This window comes from Ambystoma mexicanum, chromosome 11 (genome assembly GCF_040938575.1).
Source record: "Ambystoma mexicanum isolate Mex_15411 chromosome 11, UKY_AmexF1_1, whole genome shotgun sequence".
Lineage (NCBI taxonomy): Eukaryota > Metazoa > Chordata > Amphibia > Caudata > Ambystomatidae > Ambystoma > Ambystoma mexicanum.
Genome location: NC_090934.1, coordinates 987,517,487 through 987,541,646, shown reverse-complemented (window position 1 = coordinate 987,541,646; position 24,160 = coordinate 987,517,487). Strand labels below are relative to the sequence as shown.

At 47.2% G+C, this 24,160-nt stretch overlaps 1 protein-coding gene across 1 annotated transcript in view; it reads left to right on the top strand.

Moving 5' to 3' along the window:
* The window catches only part of LOC138505094 (uncharacterized), a 717,078-nt gene that overhangs the window by 671,646 nt on the left and 21,272 nt on the right, over nt 1-24,160 (top strand). Inside the window, exons 60-62 of the mRNA XM_069625408.1 lie at nt 3,511-3,645; nt 9,561-9,686; nt 9,997-10,160. Coding sequence (XP_069481509.1) covers nt 3,511-3,645; nt 9,561-9,686; nt 9,997-10,160 — 425 coding nt within the window. The remainder of the gene's footprint in view (nt 1-3,510; nt 3,646-9,560; nt 9,687-9,996; nt 10,161-24,160) is intronic.

Here is a 24,160-nt window from a genome sequence, read left to right as displayed (position 1 = left end):
ACAAGTGGTGGAGAGAGGAAAGTGCATTAGAAAACTGCGACGGGAAGCAAACAAGTCCCACTCAAATATTAAGAAGGCAGAGGCCTTAAATGCACTAAAAAGCTACCGAGCCTGGTTGAGAACCACCAAATTTCAAAAATATCAGGAAGACGCCAAAGCCATGCTCTGCACCATTTGTGGGAAGAAGTTGAGGGACTTTTGGTTCCTATTCAAGGGCAAGGCCCAAGGAGCGGATCTAGCACTTCAGAACTTAGTGGGTGACCAAACATGGGAAAAACATTTCAAGGAACTCTACAACACACCTGAGAAATCAAAGACTGCGAATGCCATCAGAAGTGGCGTTAAATGGCAGATCCCCACGGATCAAAACACAACTCTCCTGAAAATAAAGAAACTAAATGGATCTCGGCAGCAGGCCCGGATGGTATTACCAACTTTGGTCAGTCTTCATAATGGAAGTGTTCAAAAACTGCATTCGGTCCGTTGCTATTCCGCCTTCATGGAAAAAGGCTATAGTGGTGCCAATCTTTAAGTAGGGCGCGAAAGACAACCCAAAGCACTATCGACCGATAGCATTACTTGACTCTATAGGGAAGCTATTCAGCTCCTGCTTCATGAAAATCTCCAGGAATGGATACTGACCTCCAATACGGCAGACTCACTTCAAGCAGGCTTTGCAAAAAATCTGGGGACGAAAGCGAACATTTTGGCCCTGAGTGCTTTAAAAGCCAAAGTTTCTGAGGGCTGGCCGAAAATCTACATGGCATTTGTCGACCTGGTCCAGGTTTTTGACCGGGTCGACAGAGCCCTCCTTTGGGAAAAACTGGAACGGCGTGCCTGCCCGTCTGAGATTCTGAATCCAATAAAGGAGTTGTACTCGGGTACTTCAATGTGCGTCAGACTCAACTATAAAGGCCTACTATCTCCATGGATAAAAACAGGGTGGGGAGTAAAACAAGGATGCCCGTTGGCTCCCGCACTGTACAATGCCTACATCGCAGACTACATGGAGTACAAGTACAGAGTCCGATCCTTTCCGCCTACCCTGGGTGAGTTTAAAATCTCCAGACTTCTTTACGCAGATGATATAATCCTCATGGACCAAACACCAATAGAACTCCAGAGGCAAATCACCAACCTAGCCTCATACCTGAAAGAGAACAATCGGCAGATAAATCGTGAGAAAACAAAAATCATCGCATTTGGAAAAAAAAGGAGGAAAGGTGAGAACTTTGTTTGGTCGATTAAAGAACAACCACTGGAACTTGTGAACGACTTTAGATATCTGGGAATAACTCTTAACAAAAACAGCAAAGAAGCCCGGATGCAAGAGAGTAATGAAGAAAGTGGGCCTTTTGATTACCCAGACCCGAGTGCTTGCAAAGAAATTTTGGCAATTTACTTTGTCTCCCACATTGATCTTCTACAAAACCAAAGTGACCCCTTGCTTAACCTATGGGGCGGAAGCCATGCCGTATATCCCGGCCACGTTTTGGCCAAGGATAGAATTGACATACTGGAGGAGGGTCCTGGAGGAGGGTCCTAAATCTCCCACAATCTCTCCTGATTTCTCTGATAAGGCGTGAATTAACGCTGCAATCACTGGGCGAAATTGTGGCACACAATGGTCTCATGTTATACATAAAACACTGCTACCTTCGCCTCTGTTCGTTCTGAAGGCAATAAACCAGGAAACTCGTGCTGGATCTTGTCCCATGCTTCATGAATGGGCAACAAAGAATGAACTGCTGTTGGAGTGGGTTGGCAGCTCAACGGTAGAGCTCATATCTAATCCCGAAAAAGTAAAAAAACAATTACAGGAGAGGGACTGGATTCAAACACTGGAAGAGGCCAGCTCCTCTGAGCTCATTTTCGATTTCCCTGTAAATACGACAAAGATCAATGCAACAAGATCTTATCTGGTAAAGTGCCCAGAAACTTCCTGAAAATGTTCTGCGTATCCCCCTAAACATTCTGCACACAAATGAAATCCAGGCAAGAAGCAAACAATCCGACACAAGCACGTGCCACTACTGCACCCAACCAGAAGCGATTGAAACAGTCAAACATCTTCTGCTAAACTGTCCAGGGTGGATTCCTACGCGAACACAACATCTAGGCGACTTTCTCAGTAATCTTTCGCATTACGACGAAGAAGAATGGTGGAGCCGGATAATGAGCGGGAGAAGACGTCCTGGATAATTGTAGTAGTTGGTTTCTTTGAAAACCTCGGACTACTCAGCAGATGTCCAACTTCACTAACGCAGGGACAAAAGCAAAGTTAAAGTATTAGAAAAGACTCCTGGGACAAGACTTGTAAAAATTGTTAAATTTCAATTGAATCAAGTATAATAAAAAATACAAAAAAATAAGTGTGTATTTCAGCGCTTTCACTTTATCTTGGCGTGTATGGGAAAGGTGTGGAAGGGGCAAGAAGGGGCAGCATGGGGGTTAAAACCCCTATATTTAAACACGTTAAACCTTTATCCTCAGTGTTTGACTGTTGAAATTGAACACAATGTTCATTTTAAAGTAGACATGGCGACCTCTATAGAAGGTCAAAACTCTACTATATATATTTTGATATGGAAATCGTTTGATGTACATCAAAGGACATACACGACCTGTCGACCTTTTTAGCAAGTCCATCCTCTACGGTCAGTCTTTTGACATGAGACCTTTTCATGCAGATAAAAAAAAACGCACACAACCATTATATCGTGATCTCTCCGGGGACCCTTCAGGTCAGTTTCATTGTTCACCAGTATGTCACCACCTGTGCTACATCTTGATAAAGGGAGAATGATTAAGTTTACCTTGCCCTCATGCTCTGACTGAGGACACAGTCTGTATTTGGACCCGGTGCCGTCAATATCAGGGTACCCGGGTCTGTACCGAATGGCGCAGTCCACCTTTTGATGCAAAAGGCAAGCAGTCATCATTGGGGCCCCCTTCCACGTTATCCCGGGGTTCCCTGTGCATGTAAACGATAGCAGTATGCCCACAACACTGTGACAAGCACTACAGATACTTAGCTGTCTGTGCATTAACACAAGGCCCTTGGCACGATGAAAACCAGGCTTTCAGATCATCCTACATTTCAGAGGGGAAACTGAACATGTACTTAGATATATTCAATTTCAAAAAGCCAGATCTTTGAACAAATGGACATTCTTCATTTAAGGGAAAATAGAGGGAGCTAACATTTAACAACGCCTTTGATGATTATACAGGCCATGGGGACCCAGCCATGCTCTCTTGGTTCACCCCCCGCCCCCTTGTGGAACTGATGTGTCACCTCAGTGCATGCTGTCATTCTGTAAGGCTTTTCATGAATGCATGTATGTTGAAAGTTATTGGGTATGTTGCTCAGGACGTTTGACCACTTTGAAGGGTACTCAGCTATGCCAATGTAATCTGTACACTGTGCTCTGTAACAAACCCAACAGCACCTCTGGCAGCTACCTGGAAAGACGTCTCACTCTCAATCTTGTTTGTGAATCTTTTTAGGGGTACAACTCACAGAGGGAGTTCATTGCTGCACAAGGTCCTCTTCCTAATACTGTCGCGGATTTCTGGCGCATGATCTGGGAACAGGAGATATATGTCATCATCATGTTAACCAAATGTGTTGAACTTGGCAAGGTACAGTATTCCGTTGTTTTGCAGTGTTGGATTATGGTTCAAACTGTGCACATGCTTCTCTGTCGGAAATCTCACACTCCGGTGTCCATGGTGTACGGCTGACAGCCACACCGGTGCTCCATGCTGTATTGTCTCTTGGTATGATGCTGCTATTTTCTCCGCTTAAAGCAGTAGTACGCTCGCAGCAGCGTACTCCCTTACAGTAGGTCATTTTTGTAGCTTCTCCATATCGTTTGTCCCATACAGAAACAAATTTAGCTTAGATTGAAACTCCCAAAGCTGCAAATACGGACCCGTGCACTGACACCTTGCGTGGAAAATGTTGTATGCACGTACCTACTTGTATGTAACAGCCATACCTAACAACAGATGTAACCATGGTCACTGTACAATAGCTGTAGCAGACATGCAGCTAACAAATACGATACATGTCTTCTCGCAAGCAGCACACGTATGGGATGACAACACAAATCCTCTGGCATGGTTCAGAGGAGGTGGGAATGGACACAGCCAAAGCCAGCGTCACAAATACAATGGGCCTCATTATAAGTATGCTGGACCGGTAACAACGGTGCCGGTAAGATACCAGCATTGTTGTTACCGGACCGGCATACTCTGAGCTCTGCGTGCGGGTGCCTTTCTGCCCACCAGGTCGACCTGTAATGCCCCGGTAATGCCCCATTACCAGGCGCCAGAAAAAAATGACTCCAGAGGCAGCCGTGCCGTTTTTACCTGCACGGCTACCACCAGGGTCGTAATGACACCCAATGCCTTTCTGGAAGACTTGCTCCACTACAGTCACGCATTCAAGGAACAGCCACCAGGGGTGAGCTGGGAACCAAAAGAGGCTCTGGAAATAATGTTCTAAATCGTCCCATAGTACACATTTTTTGCAAGCCCAACCCTTTTCCTATGAGAACGTTTGAAAATAAAATAGGTTACCACACAAACGAGGCCCAGGGTGCAGAAGCCTACTGGGAAATCTCCAGAGTTCCCTCTAGGCCAGTCCAACCCTGTCTGCCACCGCACTTACCGGCATTTTTACTGCAGTAACAATGAACGCCATTCTAACCCCAAACCTGGCCGTCACAGAAAAAGGCTACTCGCAGACGAAGGCCCAGTCGTGCTGCTGGAATTAACCTAGTTGTTGAAGACACATTCTGTGTCCAGCTACAGACTCATGAGTTATCGAAAGACACAATACCCCAAATATCGAGAGGACGAAAAGTACCAGGAGGGGTTATGTGGGCATTACAAGGGGTAGCGGCCATGCAGAAGGTGCCCCAGATGAATAGCTGGGAAGGTGTGCACTTCTTGGTGGTCACCCATGATGCCCTGATGCCACCATGAGAACAGAAAGAGGATACAGTGGGTGTAAAGATTGCTGCCCGGTGCACTGATGGAAATTGGCGTAAACAGCAGGACACTAGTTATTATAACGCCAGGACTGGCAATGGTCAACAAAGGAATCATATTGCCAGCGGGAAAACCAGTTCCTCTGGAGTCCTGCTTTCTAGCCTTCCCAACTGGTTGGAAATCGCCTGCACCGCAGACAGACCCGCACCATATTGTTGCTCCTTTAGAAATGTGGAGGGTCCTTCAGTGTGATCCACCAATCTGCTTTCCAGACCAGCCCCATTTTAGTTCAACACTCATTCCGGGTATTTTTGCCAGCACGCAGATCCTAACAATGTGTCTCAGCTACCGCCTCTCCCTTTTTCCAAACTTTTTTTTCTGTAAGGGTGTTTGTGCTCCTGTTTGATACTTTTTAACCAAATTTACCTTCACTCACCTCCCTATGCCACATTCTATGCACAACTGAATCAAACTGATGCATCTCTGGAACTTGCCTGCAGCAGAGCCTACCCAAATGTGTGAACTGTGCTGTAGAAACATCTGTCTAGCATGCACCTTATCCTCTGTATGAGGATTGCACTGATATTGAGGACTCGCCTTCCGTGGAGTCACAGGAGCAGTCCTTTAGTGCAGGCAATGGACCACTGCATCACAGATTGCAAGCTGTCAGTGATGCGGTGCTGGGCAGGGTGCTAAAATAGCCATTTCTTTAATGGTGCAAGGGACACCGCTTCCATTCCAGAGCCCTTAACTGCCAAGTTAGTCAAGTTTCATACCAAACAAGGCAAGTGCTTGTCAGATAGCTCAGCAGATTGAGAGCTGGATGCTCAGAACTGTGTAGAATGTGAAGGTAGCAGGCCCGAATTCCGGCAAGGCCCACTCTGCCTATCATCCTTCAGAAGTTGATAACTGAGTGCCAACCTTAGTTGATTGATAATACTTGTATGTAAATGTTCTATGCACAGCGCTTTGGGAAAAGCACTACATAAATAACAGATGACTTCCGATAGAGAAAATTCATTGTGCCAGAACCAGAGATCCTTCAGGACGACCTAATCAACCATAATAAGATCATTACGGCACAGCAGTGGGGGACAATCACTTTAGCAACCTGTCCTACAAGCACGCCGAAAGCTTGCTGGAGTCTTAAAAAGAGCCTGCCTTCTCAACACACCTTGGCAGGCCCCAAGAAGCCCAAGAAGGTCTCTCTTACATCAGTATGGGCAACCATATCAGCAACATGGTCTGCTAATTTTTCAGAAAGAAATGTACAAGACGCAATAAATTAATGGCATAAATGGGGAATTTCAAAGCTTTTTTTGAGCATAGAGAATAAACAAAAAGCCCTTACCAGTAGAGAAGAATCCTTCCTAAACTGTCACTCTGAGGAATGGTTCTCTTGGTTCCTCCTCTGTTTGAGGGGAGGGGGGGCAATCCTTTTCTCAAACACAGATAAATGACCCTTAGCTCTCAAGAACAGTTTTCTATATTAGCAGGGCACTGGGCAATACCACAGTGAGAGAACCTGGATCTCCATTGCCGCTACCCCCTCTTCCACCGTCACAGAGCAAGCAACCGGTTTTCTTCACAAATATACAGGGCTGAAGGCAATTTGGTCCCAACATTCCAAGTGAAGCACAACTCTGTTGCCTCTGCTGCAAATGCCTGAGTTAAAGGTGATTGCGCAACAAAGGAGTGACCAACAAAGTGTTCGAAGATGTTGTTCGATCAGTTTCTAGACCGCTTTTTCTCGCATCTGAACCACGGTCTGAGTCTGGGAGCCCAGAAACCAGTATTGTCACCAGTATCAGTACTTACTTCCGTTCCACCGGATCTTCCTCCTAAATGAGACACAAAGTGATCCGGTAATGAAAGAGGCAAATTGTGGCCACTGATACACCCGACTCGATCAAAGAGGGAGCCCCTCTTTTGCGCATCCCTTAATAGTGCGACAGGATCCTGGCAAATTCAGTGTAAGCTTTGCAAATGATCCCTTCAGAAAAGAAAACACTCTGGATGGTATTCTTGACTGGCTCTATCAATGCTAGAGAAACCGACATCACACATGGACTTGTCTCTACAAGAACAGGGCCGCCCTGAATTGGCAAAATCCTCACACAGAGGCCACTATTTCTAAACCACTTGATCGAAAGCACAAGATCCCCATGTAAAAACCTTTTGTTTTATTTGGAAACTGCAGTATTGGCAGAAGTTTGGGTCAGGTGCAGAGGTCCAGGTACCCCAACACCATCCATCCAAAATAAAGAGTTTAAAGATTGGGAGCATCATTTATTTAACAACATTCATCAGATCAATGCAGCTAGAGTTAGGATCTATTATGGACTACAAAACTGGAACAACCTACAGTAATTTGCGGTCATTTTCCATGGCAGACACAAGACCTACAGCAGGGAGCACAGCTGCCTGCACGCTGTGGGAGCACGAATATTGGCATGTCTTCCTTTCGTAAGGGAATTCAAGGCAAGGGTCTTTACATTGCAATTGGTGGCAAAATGGCCTTGCCCCGACTATATAGATGATGTCTTGAGAAAATGGAAGACCAGAGATGTGAACCCACAATCACTCAATGCACGTGTAAAAACAGAAGCAGCCGCTATCGCTGCGCCAGGGCGTGGAGTCCTTGGAGAATCACAGTTCAGTAGCACCAGCTCAGTAATGTGGGCAAGGCAGCGGATCGCGCCATGCGACTTTGGAATGAACCACAATCCTGGCAGTGTAGGATCGACAGCATTATGACTGGTGGTGGGAGTGTGATGCAGAATTGTGATCCCATGCCCTCCTTGATGCCCCATGGTGTCCAAGATTGAGTACCCGTTCAGTCAGTACCAGCACAACTCCTTCTCCTCAGATCTGTCTAACTTATGTTTATCCTGTATATCCCGGGTCCGTACTCCGAGTCCACAGCATCCACCAACTCGCCAGCATCTGGTATTCACGACATCACTTGATGGGCTTATAACATATGCAGCTATATGATCGATGGTGCTGTTAAAGGCCAGCAACGCATATTTAGTTGGCATGCTAAATGTGACAGGTCCCAGAAAGTGCATGCTCTAGGTGTTCATTTCACAATTTCTGAAGCTTATGTAAACTATTGGACGCTAATGTTCTCTGTGGTCATTGTACTCCTAGTGCAGTTGTTAGTCTTTGAGCAGCTTCATTCTGCTTGTAAAAAAGTAAAAGCTTGTGGCCAGGTGCCAACACCGTTACTGCCACTTTTATCCAGGGATGACGGTCTCCACTTAAGGGCCATGGTGAATATGGACCTACCTGGGATATGACATAGCAAGCGGACTTGTCGCCTGGTGCACCTCTGAGCCTCACAGGGCCAAGGGTCTAACCCAAGGTTCAAACAAGTAAATCCTGGTGGGTGCTAATGTAGAGCACATTCAATCTATTACCACATCTGTGTCTAACCCAAGGATTAAAGATGTAAATCCTGGTGGGTGATAGTGAAGAGCACACTCTCTCTATTACCACATCTGTGTCTAACCCAAGGTTCAGAGATGTAGATCATGGTGGGTGCTATTGTAGAGCTTTCCCGTCAATATCTTCTCCTCCCCAAGTTCAACTCAGATGTCTTCAATTTATCACCACCCCCTATTCTTCTAAACTACTGCTTGGTGAAATGAATACATAAAGAGAATGTGTGCATACTTGAAAAGTGTGCCTGTCAATGTGGGTGGATCAGATTGTGGTTACATTTATAGTAAATGGTTGTAGGGTCCATGATCATGCTATAGACCCATATGATGTATTGGAGCTCTCCACCCCTTTCGTTCTCACTCTTTCTCTCTCTATCCCACTTTCTCTCCCTTTCCTATTTACTTCTTTTTCTCCCGCTCTCACTCTTGCACTCCTCCTCATTCTCACTGCTCTCTCTCCCTTCCTCTATCCCGCTCCCACTGTCGCTCTCCCTCTTTCACTCTCTCTTTCTCTCAATCTCCCTGTCCCATACACTCTCTCCCTCTCTCTGTCTCTTCTCTCTATTTTCCCTTCTCTTTCTCACCCTTTCTCTCTCTGTCTGACTCGCTCCTTCCCTATTTTTCTCTTACTCTCGCTCTCTCGTTCTGTTTTTTCGCACCGCTCACTCCCTCTCTTTTTCTCTCTCCTGCACTCTCTCTCTCCTCTACCAGTCTCTGTCCCGCTCTGTCTCGCGCACACTCCCCTTCTTTTGCTCCACTCTTTCTTTCGCTCGCTCTCTTTCTTTTCCTCTCTTTCCCTCTCTCTGTCTCCCTCTCTGTTGCCCTCTCTCGCTCAGCTCCCTCTCGCCTACTCGCCCTGTTTCGCTTCTCTCTCTCTCTCTCTCTCTCTTCGCGTCTCTCTTTCTCACTCTCTCTCTCTCTGTCCCATTCTATACTCCACTCTTTTTCTCTCACTCTCCATCACCCGCTCCCGGATTGACTTTGCGATTGTTTGTGCTGCATGCCATAATTCCAAATGAAATCAGAATTGGTAGTAACGATAATACGGAGAAAGTGACTTCTATCCCGAATTTTAATCAACCCCAACGGAAATAATCTATATTTCTACTGCAGGTAAAATGTGATCATTATTGGCCCAAAGTTGCCACTGAGACGAAGACGTACGGTGACGCGAAGGTAACCCTGGCCAGGGAAAGTGTACTTCCGGACTGGACAGTTAGAGACCTAATGGTGCACAATGTGAGTACCTCCCACATTATGGTCGCTACACCTGATTACATGCACGTTTATGCTCCAGCCACTTCCGCGCACGTATATATATTTCCCCAAAACATACCGAATCATCCACTGAACACTGCACTATATGGCAACATGAACCCTTTCCCCCGGAAGTGGTTTAATTTTACATAAGCCATGTAGGTTAGGTCTCCCATGTTTTCAATGGTCTTAAAACTAAATAACAGAAAACGAACCTTTAGCTAAATCTTCACATAACAAAACATATGGTGATGGGAATTCAGTGTGACTAAAATTTCAATTTCCTTTGTAGAACAAGTCAGGCGAAACTCGCCAGATCCGACAGTTCCATTTCACTGCGTGGCCCGACCACGGGGTTCCAGTGAGAACCGATGTTCTCATAAATTTTAGACATCTCATCAGAGACTACATGAAAGAGGAGTGCCCTGTGAATTCACCAACCCTGGTGCACTGCAGGTATGTCAAAAGAGAAAGTGCTGCACTCAAGGTATTGAAAGGCTGGAACTAATGTAATGATACATTGGCGTGAAACACGTACTGGCCAGTTGTTCTCCGGTATTTAAATTGCATTGTGAAAGTATTTAAAATTGCGCTGTGAAACCTAGGCCTTTTTTTCCAAATATACAGGACTCTCAGACTTAGGTGCGTTTTTCTCCAATATTTAAATTGCATTGTGGAAGTAGTGCTGTTCTGTGGTTTTTTTGCCTTCTTAGCAAAGCATTCATCTAGCAAACCTTTCTACCATTATTTGAGCTCCTGTCGTCTTGTCCAACTGTCTACTATTGTCTTGTCTATGTCTCATCTGCTTGCGCCCCTCCCTGTGTCCTTCCCTAGTATTCTCCCTGCCCCCTCCACCTCCTACCCCCTCCCACCCACTTCCTCTTCTCTCCTCTCCCTACCTACTGTATGGTGCTCTCTGTCTCTCCTATCTTTTCTAACTGCTTCTCTATCGACTATCCTGCTCTCCTCACTAAATCTTGTAGGAAGAAGTTTAAAAAGGACATCATGGTCTCCAACCCAAGCCTCCCTATCGCTGACATCTATACCAGTGCTTCCTCCCTCACCAACATCCTCTTTGTCGTTCCATCCCAGACCTATGGACCCTACATATGGTCTCTGTGCTGTCTCCTTTCTCTTCTTCTTCCGGCAAAGGTGCCACCCGGTTGGAGACCCTCCTGACCTCCTTCCACACCTCTAAGGTCATCCTTAAGGTTTACTTGAATAGTACCATCTTGGTCCAAGGCCCTCAAGCCAACCTTCTCCTCTTTGATAGACGCGTCCTGCGCTTCATCAATTTCCTTTCTTCTCCTGCTGTCCCCTCTCTCCCCTCCACGGCTTCCTCACCTCCCCTTGCTGTCTCCCCCTTGTCTACCTTGCCCTCTCCTCCTTCCTCTTCTGCCCTCCATCTGGCCTCTTCTACACCTCTGCCAGGCGTACCTCTGATTTGTGCCCCTCCCCGAAAGTCTTTAAGGACAGCAACCTTCTCCATATTGCCACTCTCAACTCTCACTCAGTTGTCAAATACACCTTTGACATCTGCTGCCTCCTCGAAGAACTTGACATTCGATGTTCTCTGTCTCACAGACACATGGTTCATGGCCAGCTCGTTCATAAGCTTTGACACTCTCCTCCCTGATGACTACAAGATCCTCTCTGTGCCCTGGTCCAATTGTTCCGGAGAGGGTGTAGCCCTGACCTTCCCTGAGTGGATTCCTGCCTCTGTCATTCCTATGTAGGCCTACTCCTCTTTCGAATGCCTTGTCTGCAGGCTATCTCTCTCTCCTAGCCACTCCCTTACTGTGGCTACCATCTATCGGCCACCTGGTCAGATCTCCTCCTTCCTCTCTCAGTGGGCGGACCTCTCCTCTTCCCTCCTGGTCTCGACCACTCAACTCCTCCTTCATGGAGACTTTAGCATCCACCTGGATGCTTCATGTCCTTCCTCTGGACTCTTTTGCTTGCAACCTCTGCGACTCTCTCTCACTCTCTATCCTCCCCTCTGGCTCGACTCACTCTGCAGGGCACACTCTGGATGTTCTGATCTCTACAGACCTTCCCCTTTCTATCCCTCTCACCACTCCTCTCTGCTGGAGTGATCACTTTCTCCTTTCCTCCCAGCTCACTCTCTCCACCCCTCACGTCAAGCCAACTCCAGCACTGCCACCTAACTTCTCGGTTATCCGACCCATGAAGTGTGTCAGTTGAGGCTTTTGTCGCCACTTTCTCACCCCCCCGCCCCTCCTTCGGCTGCCTCACACCTTGACACAGCCCTTTCTGTGCTCTACTCTGCTATATCTGATACTCTTGATGTTCTTGCCCCTGTCATGAGGATCTGTTTGAAGCCCAAAGCCAAGTGCAATTCCTGGTATGGCTCAGACCTCGTTACCCTTAAGCGCAAGTGCAGGGTGGCTGAGAGGAAATGCTCTGCTTCTTGTACATCCTCTGACAAACTGGCCTTCCGCCTGCTCCAAAGGCAATACCGGCTCTCTGTCCGCACCAAGAAGAGAGCCCTTGTCCAAGCCTGTGTCTCTGCAGCATCCAACAACACGGCCAAACTCTTTAAAATCAGCAAGGAGCTGGCCAATCCTGCTGCACTCTCTACCTCGCCTGTCCCCTCCCAGGCCCTCTGCACAGCCCTGGCTTCTCATTTCATCTCTAAAACTCAGGACATCCTGTCCTCTCTCTCTTTCTCTCCTCCTCCTACCTGTACTCCCCTCTCTACCTCTGGCCCTTCTGTGGCCACCTCTCCACCCTCCTTCTCTGCTTTTCCCCTGTTCTCCCCAGACAAGGTTTCTAAACAAGTCTGATCTATGAAAGTCTCGTTGAAACAGCTTCTCCCCTGTTCCTCTAAAACCATCAAGGACGACATTGACACCCTGGCTCCTGTTTTGGCTGACTTCTGCAACCACTCCTTCGCCACTGGACTCTCCCCTTCCCCCCTGAAGCACTCCCTTGTGCACACTCTTCTTAATCAGCCCTCTGCCGACCCCTTGTGCCCTACTAACTACTGCCCAATCTCTATCACTCATTTCCTAGGCAAACTCCTCGAAAGGCTGGCCATCTCCCAGCTTAATCTTCACACTGAATAGGTGTGTTGCCTCCATGACCACCCGTCTAGCTCTGTGCTGCCAGAAGCTTGGAAACTGCTCTCCTGAACATCTGTGAAGACCTGCTCTCTAACCTTGACTCCAATACCCCTTGCGTCCTCATCTTACTTGATATCTCTTCTGCCTTTGACACGGTCAACCATGCCATCCTGCCCAACCGTCTCCGTAATAACCTGGGTATCACTGATCATGCCCTGGCTTGGCTGACCTCTTTCCTCTCAGATCGACCCTGCCAGGTCCAACTTGGGTCCTTCCTCTCCTCTGTCTTTATCTCTACCTGTTGTGTTCCCCAGGGGTCTAACCTCTCTCCCTGGCTGTTCAACCAATACCTGGCACTTCTTGCCCACCGCATTGCTGCTCTCTGCCCCAACTTTCAGTGCTATGCGGCTGACACTCAGCTCATTTTCAGGCTCCCCTCTGCCACCTCTTCTTCTCTCATCTCTGACTGTCTGTCCGCTATCCAGGAGTGGTGTGCCGCCAACAATCTCTGCCTTAATGCCAGTAAGGCTGAGATTCTCCTCATCGGCACACCTGCTCCCTCCTTTCCTGTTGATCTCTGGCTGGCCTCTCTTGGCCCTCTTCCTCTCCCACCTGTGAGGCTAAAACCTTGGGGTCATCTTTGACTCCACTCTCTCCTTCTCTTCTCACATCTCTGACGTCTCAAAGAAGTCACACTACCAGCTGCACCTCCTCAGAGGTATTCTTCCTTTCCTCTCCTTCCCACAGAAGCTCACTGTCTCCAGAGCTCTGGTTCTCTCTGGGCTGGGCTGCTGCAACAGCCTCTTTCTAAATCTTCCTGCTTCTACTCTCAACCCTCTTCAAACAGAGACTTTGAACATGACTGTGAGACTTGTCCTTGGCCTCAAGCCCAGGCATTGTGTCTCTCCAGGACTGAAATCTCTGCACTGGCTCCCAGTGGCTGCAGGAATTAAGTTCAAAACCCTCTGCATTCTCCACAAGGCCTTCTGAGCCTCCAACTCCCTCTTCCTAAATATCTTCCTTCTCAAGCTCTTCATTTATCCGCCTCCAACTCCCTCAGGGTCAGTCGCTTCTCCAAGCAATGAGTTGGCTGGGGCCTCCCTCTGGAACAGCCTCCCTGCATCCATGAAACTTGAGGAGAACCATCTTCGGTTCTGGAAGCACCTCAAGACCTTCCTCTTTGTTTCTGCTTTCTCTCCTCTCTCCCCTGCTGAACTCCTGACTGAAACTGCACTGGTCACCTGGCTATCCTCTGATCTTGGGCCCAAGTCCCCAACCCCACCAGCTGCACTCCTGCACTGCCACCCGGGCAACCCCTGCACTTGGGGGCTGTTTCTGTATCCCTACAGTCCCCACCAGCTCTTGACACTTGATGTCTGCACTTACCCCTGCACTTGCCAGTAGCTGACTGCACTTTTACCTACCTTTTTTTAATTTTTTTTACTGTGATCCTATGTATTGCACTGCCCCTCCGCCCACACTTTCCCTTTCCCTCTCCCCTGCACTTGCACAATTGCAATGTCACCTGGCCTAGTAAGATCATTGTCTCTGTCTTCTCTCTGTTCCCCCTCCCTTGCCTCGTCGCGCTTTGAAACACTTCTGTATAGGCGCGTTATAAATGCCATATCATATCATAGCACAACAATCAATGGGCTGATCAGGCTTTAGCCACCCCGTCCCCGAAATGTTTGGTTATATTTTATGTTGTAAGTGGCACACTGTCCCTGTAGAAGAAAGAGGGGGAGATAGGGGGTTAAGAAGTTGAGAGGAGATTAAAAGAAAAGTTAATAATCCTTACCAGTGTTGGGTCTGTAATTCCTCACGAGAGGGTTACAACTGGCGACGAACTACAGAAACCCATGCGGCAGGACTGCAACCTGTGCTCTCCTCACACATATACAAGTACTATGCTGCAATCCTTTGCCCACACAAAACCACAAGATTATGTGTACCACTGGAGTTGGTCCGGACAGCGTGCGACTCCACAGGACACCCAGTGATGGTGAGCACTCACAGCCGCCTGCATCGGGAAGATCACCCGATGCGCTACAACGGAGCAAGTTCATGCCTACAACATGGAGCATGCGCAGAGGTGCGCAGCTTAACTACGGTGAAGAAAGCGGCCCACGAACACGCTGGCTGCAAAGATAATAAATAAAGAAGAAAAATAAACACAACTATTATGGCACTCCTACCGACGACCACGCTCTGTGGGCCAAGCCATTGCTGCAAGACCCATCCCCCCATACATGGTCCACCTGCGCCCTCCTCATACATATACAGGTACTATGATGCAATCCTGTGCCCACACAAAACCACAAGACTGTGTGTACCACTGGAGTTGGTCCGGACAGCGAGCGACTCCACAGGACACCCAGTGATGGTGAGTGCTCAGAGCAGCCTGCATCGGGAAGATCACCCGATGCGCTACAACGGAGCCAGTTCATGCCTACCATGTGGAGCATGCGCAGAGGTGCGCAGGTTCACTGCGGTGAAGAAAGCGGCCCAGGAACATGCTGGCTGCAAAGATAATAAATAAAGAAGAAAAATAAATACAACTATTACGGCACTCCTACCGATGACCACGCTCTGTGAGCCAAGCCATTGCTGCAAGATCCATCCCTCCATACATTGTACACCAATACACTCCCCCTGGTAACTCCTGCTGCAATCATTGGGTTCACACCAATACGCTCCCTCTGGTAAATCCTGCTCCAGTCATTGGGTCCACCAATACGCTCCCCCTGGCAACTCTTGCCTCCAGTCATAGCTGACACTGCATCCAGCTTCCTGGCCACCCTCGCCCTCCAAAATACCTATACTGCCTGACCCCCTCCTCAGTCCTGGGTCCGGTGAGACACTCCTCCTGGCAAGTCCTGCCTTCAAGCACTCCTACCACCACAGATCTTTGCATGGGTACATCCCTGGGGGTATTACTGACCAGTGCAGCTTTCATCTAAATCTAATGACTACGAGTGGACACACAATACCTCTCCTGACACCACGTCCTCCCTGGCACATCTTGCTGCTGCATCCAGCAATCCTGGCCACTACGGCCTTCCATTTTACTAATCGTCATCTCTGGTCGGCAGTGCCCACCTAACATCATCGTACCAAGGGCATCACGATGGGCGACGTTGTAGGTAGGCCTCAGGCTCCCACGTCCGCAGGCACCAGAACTGCGTTCCTCATGGAACTACAACCATTCCTTTTACAGTCACAACATGATAAAGGGCCCAATGGGCAGACTGTCTGTAAGACGTCAATTATTTTATCAGAGCTGTAGCTGATGACAAGACACCTGCTATTCCTGACACCTTTACGAATTTAGCGGCAAAGGAAGTAAAAGCGATCATAAAACAAATTCCAAAATTAGAGAGTACCACCTATGAAACACTCATCGAGGCGCTCAACAAAAAAATGATCGTACAACCTAAGAGAGATTATGAGCGATATGTATCAGTATTCGCAATGGCCACATGAAATCTTGACACATTTGTCACAAGGCTTCGACAAAAAATGGTCCACTGCCAATTTGCGAATTTCTCTGATGAAGAAACCATCCGTTTTAGATTAATTGGATGATGCACCTCGTCCAGATTCTGGAAAAAACTGCAAACTGTCGAACTAGCAAGGGTATACGAAAAGGTAGATGTGCGGGTCGCCTCCATGAATCTCTGAAGAAGGAAAACGCAATTGCGGCGGACCAGTCCTACAGAAGACCTGACAAACCTACAATGGTAAACCCAACAGCAATGAAAACACCCAACAGGCCATATAATCAGCAGATCGGACAGCCCACCAGATCATTGATAATGTGTTACAGATGTGGGTTCACATTTCCGCACAAAGGGCCTGCTCAGTGACCAACCAACAGTGTGCCAACTGTGGCAGAGAAGGTCATTTCCAGACCGTCTGCAGGTAGGGCCGACTATTCTGCATCCTGAAAGCACCTCTCATGGTCATACGGAGTCCCCCGAGCAAGACAAAGCAAAACAACCAATAGAGGGCATCTCAAGCCGCATCGCAAGGCCCACATATATTTGTGCGGGCTATGGATAAGTCCTAAACTACAGCCATGACCAATATGATGGGCCAATTTCCCAATACCTGGGATACTCAGACCAACAAGAGAGGCCATAAGTCTCATATCCAGAACTCACGGAAGCTATACCCCAAATACATTGATGATTACATCAACTTGTTGCGTGAAGATCAGGAAGTAGAAGAAGCACATCAGACACTGTTTTCTCATCGACCCAGGAGCCACTGTTAACATCAAAGTTCCTCCAGACGTTGGACAGGAACATATTGTCCAGATCCACTGCAAGAATCATTTTCAAGTGAGGTGCCTGTACACCACTGCCGTCCATACAGCAATTTCAATGCACGTTGACGCACAAGGAATGATCACCCCACAAGAAGACAAGGTATACTAAGCTACAAGACAGCAAAAGAACTGGGGCTCATAGACGTCCACTATCAGGGTTTGGACCTGGTGAGATGTATCGCATGAACAGCAGAAAATAACTCAGGGAAATATGTTGGATGTCCATCAATCCGGAAAACTTTCCAAACCTCTTTCATGGCCTAGGGAAGCTGAAAGAGATGATTGTGAAAATGTGCATTGATGCGTCAGTGCACTCAGTGCCTCAATACCTTAGGAGAGTGGGGTTCCACCTCCAGCAAGTGGTGTCACAAGAGCTTCAACAACCACTGGGAAACAACATAATTTCAGAGACCTGAGGGGCCTACCCCCTGGATAACCCCCCCTGGTGGTGGTATCCAACGAAGGTGGGTATATCTGATTATGCATTGATATGCAAGTTGCCCACACTGTAATCCAACGAGAGAGACTCACAGGTCCAAATATAGAAGACATGATTGTCCAGTTGAACAGAGCCACAAGATTTTCTAAACTCGACTTAAACCAGGGTTACCACCAGTTGGTCAAGGATCATCATGACATTCACCACTCATGACGGTTCCTTTCCATACAATTGCCTGAACTTTGGCATATCCTCGGCAGACAAAATATTTCAGGAGGCCATCAGGCAAGTGCTACTCCTGATCAAATCCGCATTTAACTATTGTGATGACATCCTGGTGCATGGCACATCCCAGGAAGGACATGAGCAGGTGTTGAAAGCTGTCGAGGCACTTCAGGAGGCAGGTCTGACTGAATTTCAATAAATGTGACATCAACAAGAGGGACCTCCAATTCTTTGGCCATATCTTTTCGGATGAGGGCATGAGACCTGATCCGGAGAAAGTCTGCACCATCAATGACCTGGTGGCACCCACCCAAGTCTCTGAAGTAAGATCCTTCCTTGGCATAGCAGGGTATTGCGCCAGTTACCTGTCCAACTTTGCAACAATGATGGAGCTGCTATAGCAGATGCTTAAGAAGGATGCAACCTTTCAGTGGTCACATGATTGCCAATAAGCATTTGACCACGTGTGCTAGCTACTGGAAAACATCTTAACTATTTCAACTGGCCTTGGTACACTGAAATCATCGCAGATGCGAGCCCGATGGGCCTTGGGGCAATTCTGGCTCAGAGCAAAACAGCAGACTCCAGACCACGACACATAATGGCCTATGCCAGCAGAGCTTTTAATCCACAGAGGGTGCATAATCTCAAGGTGAGAAAGAGAGCTTAGCGGCTGTATAGGCGTGTGAACATTTCCACCATTTCGTCATTGGCAAAAGGTTCACCTTAGTGACGGACCGCCAAGAGTTACGTTCGTGAAGATGCCACCCCGCATTAAAAGGTGCAGAATCTGTTTGCAGTAATATGATGAGATTGTACCCTGGCCTGGCACAGATCAGAACCCAGCTGATTACATATCATCCCATCCAGGACATATCTCTCAGGGACCGAGAGAAGGGGATGAAGAATACATCCGTTAACATAACAGCCAATGCCCCGCCCCCTCACTGGCGTTCACAATGGACGTGGTCACACAAGCATCGGGAGAAGACCCGTCGATCTTCATGGCTGTGGAACGAAGCAGCAAAAGCAAATGGAAAGACTATCGGAGACACTTCAAGAACCACCCAAGAGCGAACAAGACAGAAATAGAACAACTAGCCAAAATATACACAGAGCTAGCAGTGTCAGACCAACAGGTCCTGCTAATAGGATGCTGGCTGATTTTTCCGGTGTCATTGCGGAGGAGAATAGTGCACACAGCCCATGAGGGTTACAGAGGTATTTAGAATATCAAGAAACAACTGCGACAGCATGTGCGGTTCCCATTTATGGATGCATTGGTTGAGGAGATGATACAACACTGTCTGCCATGCCAGTGCACGTCTCAGCTGGATCCTCCCATACCCCTGCAAGACACAGCGATACCAGAGAAGCCATAGCATAGGGTTGCCATGGATTTTAATGGGCCTATGAAAACAGGTAGATATCTAATAGTCATGATTGATGAGTTTTCACGATTCCCTATAGTGAGGAAGATGCATACAACCGTATTTTCCCATGCAGCGGCTGTTATCAATGAGATGTTTAGTGAATGGGGCCTACCACACACAGTAAAGACGGATAAAGGTTCCAGTTTAATGGGAATTAATTTGGCAGGTTTGCATGACAAATGGGGTTCATATACCAAAGGATCGCACCTCTCTGGCTCCAAGCCAACAGGATGGTTGAGAGATTTATGTCACTGATTAAGAAGACAGTTCAAAGAGCAATCATAGAAGGGATATCTACTCAGCAGGCCCTATGCAGGAATACTAAGCCACTGCAGGAACACACCGCATGACACAACCAAGCTCATAGTGGCTTATCAGACGGGGACACGGCAGCTCCGACTGTCGGCACACAGAGGGAATATGGATGATGAAGTCCGGGAGATGAATGAATGGACAGACCGGAATAGGGGAGCCAGACCCAAGGAATACAGCATAGGAGAAGTAGTGTTGGTAAGACAATGGGCACAGAAGAAGACACACTCAAAGTATGCTGCGACACCATTACAGGTAGTAGAAGTCGAGAGAACGACGGTGGCATCCCAGAATGAGCACAAGGAGAGAACGAGAAATGCCTCGTATTTCAAACATTTGCTAAGAAAGCCTGAAGACGTCAGGGAGGAGAGCAGACCAGAGGCGGAAGACACAGGAAATCCCAGAGACCTGTCAGAGGTAGTCGAGAGCCCCAGAAGGCCAGAATAGGAAGGGAACAGGAGTCTAGTAGATACTCCTCCAAAGAAGGATATGGGAAGACCTTAGACGATGATCAAAAGGATCCACGGAATGGTAGAGGAGATATGAGAAGATACTGAAGGACATATGTGAGAGCGTGCTGTTCTAAGTGGTACATTGTCCCTTTAGGACAAGACCAGTGTAGATGGGAGGATATGACGTGGGTAGAAGGAAGAGGAAGAGTTAAGGGTTTAAGAAGGGAAAGGAGATTAAACAAGAAGTTGATAATCCTTAACAATGCTGTGTCTGTTATTCCTCACAAGAGGGCTAGAATGACTTGACTTGGATAATCTACAGAGTGGTGGCAGGATAGTACAGGTCACAGACAATAAACGGTGCCTGCGGCTGCACAGTTAACAAACACCAGGCAGATACTAACGTAAAGCGTTTCATTGCTGGCACCTGCATTCGTAGGCAAATATTTTTAGGCAATTGAAATCATGATGGGGTATTAGTACTTGCATGCCAGGGGAATGATTGGATGGGTAGAGCAGGATAGGAGACTGCTCATTCTCACAGCAGTTCTTAAGCGTGTGGTTTCAAATGTGAAGGGGAGAGACATGGCTTTAAGTGGGCCGGAGCCCCGGCAGGCTCCGAAATTTTGTTTTGAAACGGCGCCCGCCAGGGCCCACTAATCTCCCCTGGCAGTCCCGACCACTAAACGAAAAGGCTTTTTTTTCTACAGCCTGAAGCTCTCGCGAGAGCTTCAGGCTTCAGAAAAAATGCCTTTCAGCCATAATGGTGGCGCCGCACCGGGATGCCTGTGGACCGGCGCCACCATTATGGAGAAAACGTGAGGCCACTTTATAGGTATATCAATGTCATCCCGAGAGGATAGCTCAGTGGCAACGTTCTCGCCTTGGCAGCAAGACGACACGAAGCAACACAGGTTCGATCCCGGGTCCGCGCTAAAAGCAATTATGCAACTAAAACAAACACAATTCCTTTAACAGCGCCTCGAGTGTGAGCGCTTTAAAAACATGTGAAATAAATGGGAAACTCCTAAATCATCCACATATATTTGAGTATTATGTGCACCAGCAGGCTGTAGTGGGGTTTGTAAAAAGGGTAGGCAGAGCTGCAGGATCGAACCCCTGAATACAGCGGGCGCTATAAAATAATGCATACGTGCATGATGGGTACGTTATTTAAAAATATGTTTCTGTAAGCATATCAATGTGTGGTACGGTTAAAATGAAGTGAAATAAGAGCTGAACTCTGCATGACAAGCAATAAGGTCATATTGCATTCAAGGATTTTATGTGTGTGCTTCAGAGTGTGAGGAATGGTTTAGGTTTGTGCCAGTGGAAGGGAGCCATCCTCGGAAACAAACTTCTGAACATGCGTTTCTGTGTTTGCCTTATAGGGTGGTGCTTTAGCGCCATCTACAGGCCAATATTAAAGCGGTGGCGTGTGGGGCGTGGAGGATGGCGTTTGTGCAGGGATCCATGTATATATATATATGCAAGGTTCTGAAGGCTGGTGTGTGGCAGTGGAGTACCCTTCTCTCGTACAACTTTCTTTTCTCAGTCAGCTGATTCGTTTCAAGCTTATGGGGTGCTGAACTTAGCCAATTTACTTCTCCAAGTCCTTTAACAGCGCCAAGAAGCAAAACATATGCCGTGTCGCTTCCTTTTTAATTAATTTAAAATCTACACCAGCTCTCCTGCTCATCACACCGTGATACTTTACGGTAAGAATAGGCATCCTTTTCATTTGTCCCTCGGAAGGCCTTGGGGAGAATGGAAGATATGGACACCCACACATTAGGACCATTCATTTTCAACATGTACATATTTGAGATGCAGCCTGAACCCCAGAATCCTTAAGAGGAGTTATATTTATGTGTGTTTCCTATTCATTCACAACCATACTCTAAGCTCCCAAGCGCAAGGTACGAAGCACGGCTTCTGTTTATTCGGCCAATAAAAGGTGACCTTATTGAAGCATTGGCCAGCCAATAGGATTTGCTCAGCTGAGGCCCAACCTCCCCAGGAATAATCTAGCCATCGTAGATTGTCTCAGTGTCAGAAAGGTCTTTAACCTTTTAGCAGCTGAGGGTAAGTCTGTTTGTCCTGAATTCCCATAAGAAATCATTGAATGCCCCACCCACTTCTACAATCAAGTGGTTAAAACCTGGCCCATCCCTCCTATTTAACCCTGATCTACCCAGAGTTTCCTGCTGCAGTCAATCTCACTAGTGTAGCAAAGCCATGACAGTAGCAAACGTTGCACTATGTAAGTGACATTAACTGAATGTTTACATCTCTTGCCCTTTGTCAGCATTCGTGAACAATCATAGCTCTATTAAACGATGCCCCATGTCACAGCCGAGGGATGAACCGGCGAGACCATAACCATGTATCAATTCACTATAAGGCTTTATTCAGCATCTACATAGTGGGGTACAAGGTATAATGGGCTCACAGGTTGGTGCTAGGGTTGTCCATACAAATAAACTCCACAAGAAAACAATCTGACAGAGTCAAAAGTGAACCCCCAAGCAACAAAAACAGTCCTCTTTCTTACGTCCTGGGGAAAATAATGAACAAGGAACGTTTATTACATGGGCTCAATTTCTGTTCTCATGAGCTTTTACATGTTTCTTTTGTTCAGGAGAGAACCGTGCACTGCGTACACATCTAGTTACATTCAATAACCGTGGTACACTCCATCTCTGCAGTGTCCTATGGGACGTGCCACTTTCTAATCGCAATGCCTTGTGGGCCTTGCCGCTTTCCAGTGCCAACCAACATGGATACCATCATGGCCTATGAGAAATGGCTGCTCATTTGACATTGTGCTTCCACAATCGCCCACTTTTGTGCTTCCTGCACATCCATCAATTATAAGACCGTTTATTCTCAAATATTTACAAACGTCCTGTCTCAAACAGGTTGCATGTGGACTGACCTTTATGTTTATGACGCTGCCTGCTTAAGGTTTGTTAATATACTCTTAAACCATCTGTGTATTCATTTGTACTTGCTGTATTTCCTCTTCCATACTTGGGGGTTCTTTCTGTTAACATGGCATCTTTTCATATCTATATATTCAGCCCATGCCGCATCAATATGTCTAAGGTGTGAACAGTCTAAGGTAACCTTTAGGACAACAATACATCACAAACATTGGAATCAAAATGGCACCCAGGAAATGTTTAAGAAGACCCATGGCCTTTGTTACAAAATGTAAAGAATCCTTTATATAGATAGGGCAGCAGTTATGTGCGCTGCCTGGGAAGTGCATTGCTAAGTATCACCTGGGGTTTGTAGCACGCCTCTGCTTCACTAAATCTGAAATCCTCTCTAGTTGTAGTAAGCGCCCAAACAAAGTTTGGAATGCTTTGGCCCCAGGGGTGTCCAGTTAAATGACATATGATAGTTTATGTCCATCTGTCTATCTTTGTCAGCTGGACAATAACATGTATTTTTTTTATTGGCTAGGCCTGCAACCTTTGGCTCGCCAGATGTTTTGGACTACAACTCCCATCATCCCTCGCCAGCATAGTCAATGACAAGGGATCATAGGAGTCGTAGTCCAAAACATCTGGAGAGCCAAAGGTTGCAGACCCCTGGGCTAGGCAGTGTGAAGTAGATATTGTGTGTAATGGTACCATTTACACATATACAGCTATTGTTTGCACTGAATCATGTATTTCCAAGTAGGACAGGAGTCTGCAACCTTTGGCTGTCCAAATGTTTAGGACTACAACTCCCAGCAGTCCTGGCCAGGATAGTCAATGCTGAGGAGGCATGGGAGTTGTAGTCCAAAACATTTGGCGATTCACAGTTTGCACATTTCTGATCCAGAGAGGAACATTGGCCTACTTCTTACCAAACTACCTAATCACCGACTGTTACTATCTGGCCTGGACTACATTTACTCATAAACGGCACTGTGGGGGTCCCATTGACCAGAACTCCCACTGGTTCCCTACTCCCAACCAGGCACCAGGAACTATCCCAGGGGAATCCATGACAAATGGAATCGGTCCTACAGGGCTCTCTATCTCCCAAATGTCACAGTGAACAACCCAATAACATAGGTCTACTGCCCCGGGGTGTGGTAGCGTTTGGTAAATAGGAGATGCTACACTCACAGGCCCTTAAGGTTGGAATCAACACTGTGAGTGCTTGAACCGCCCTGCTGAG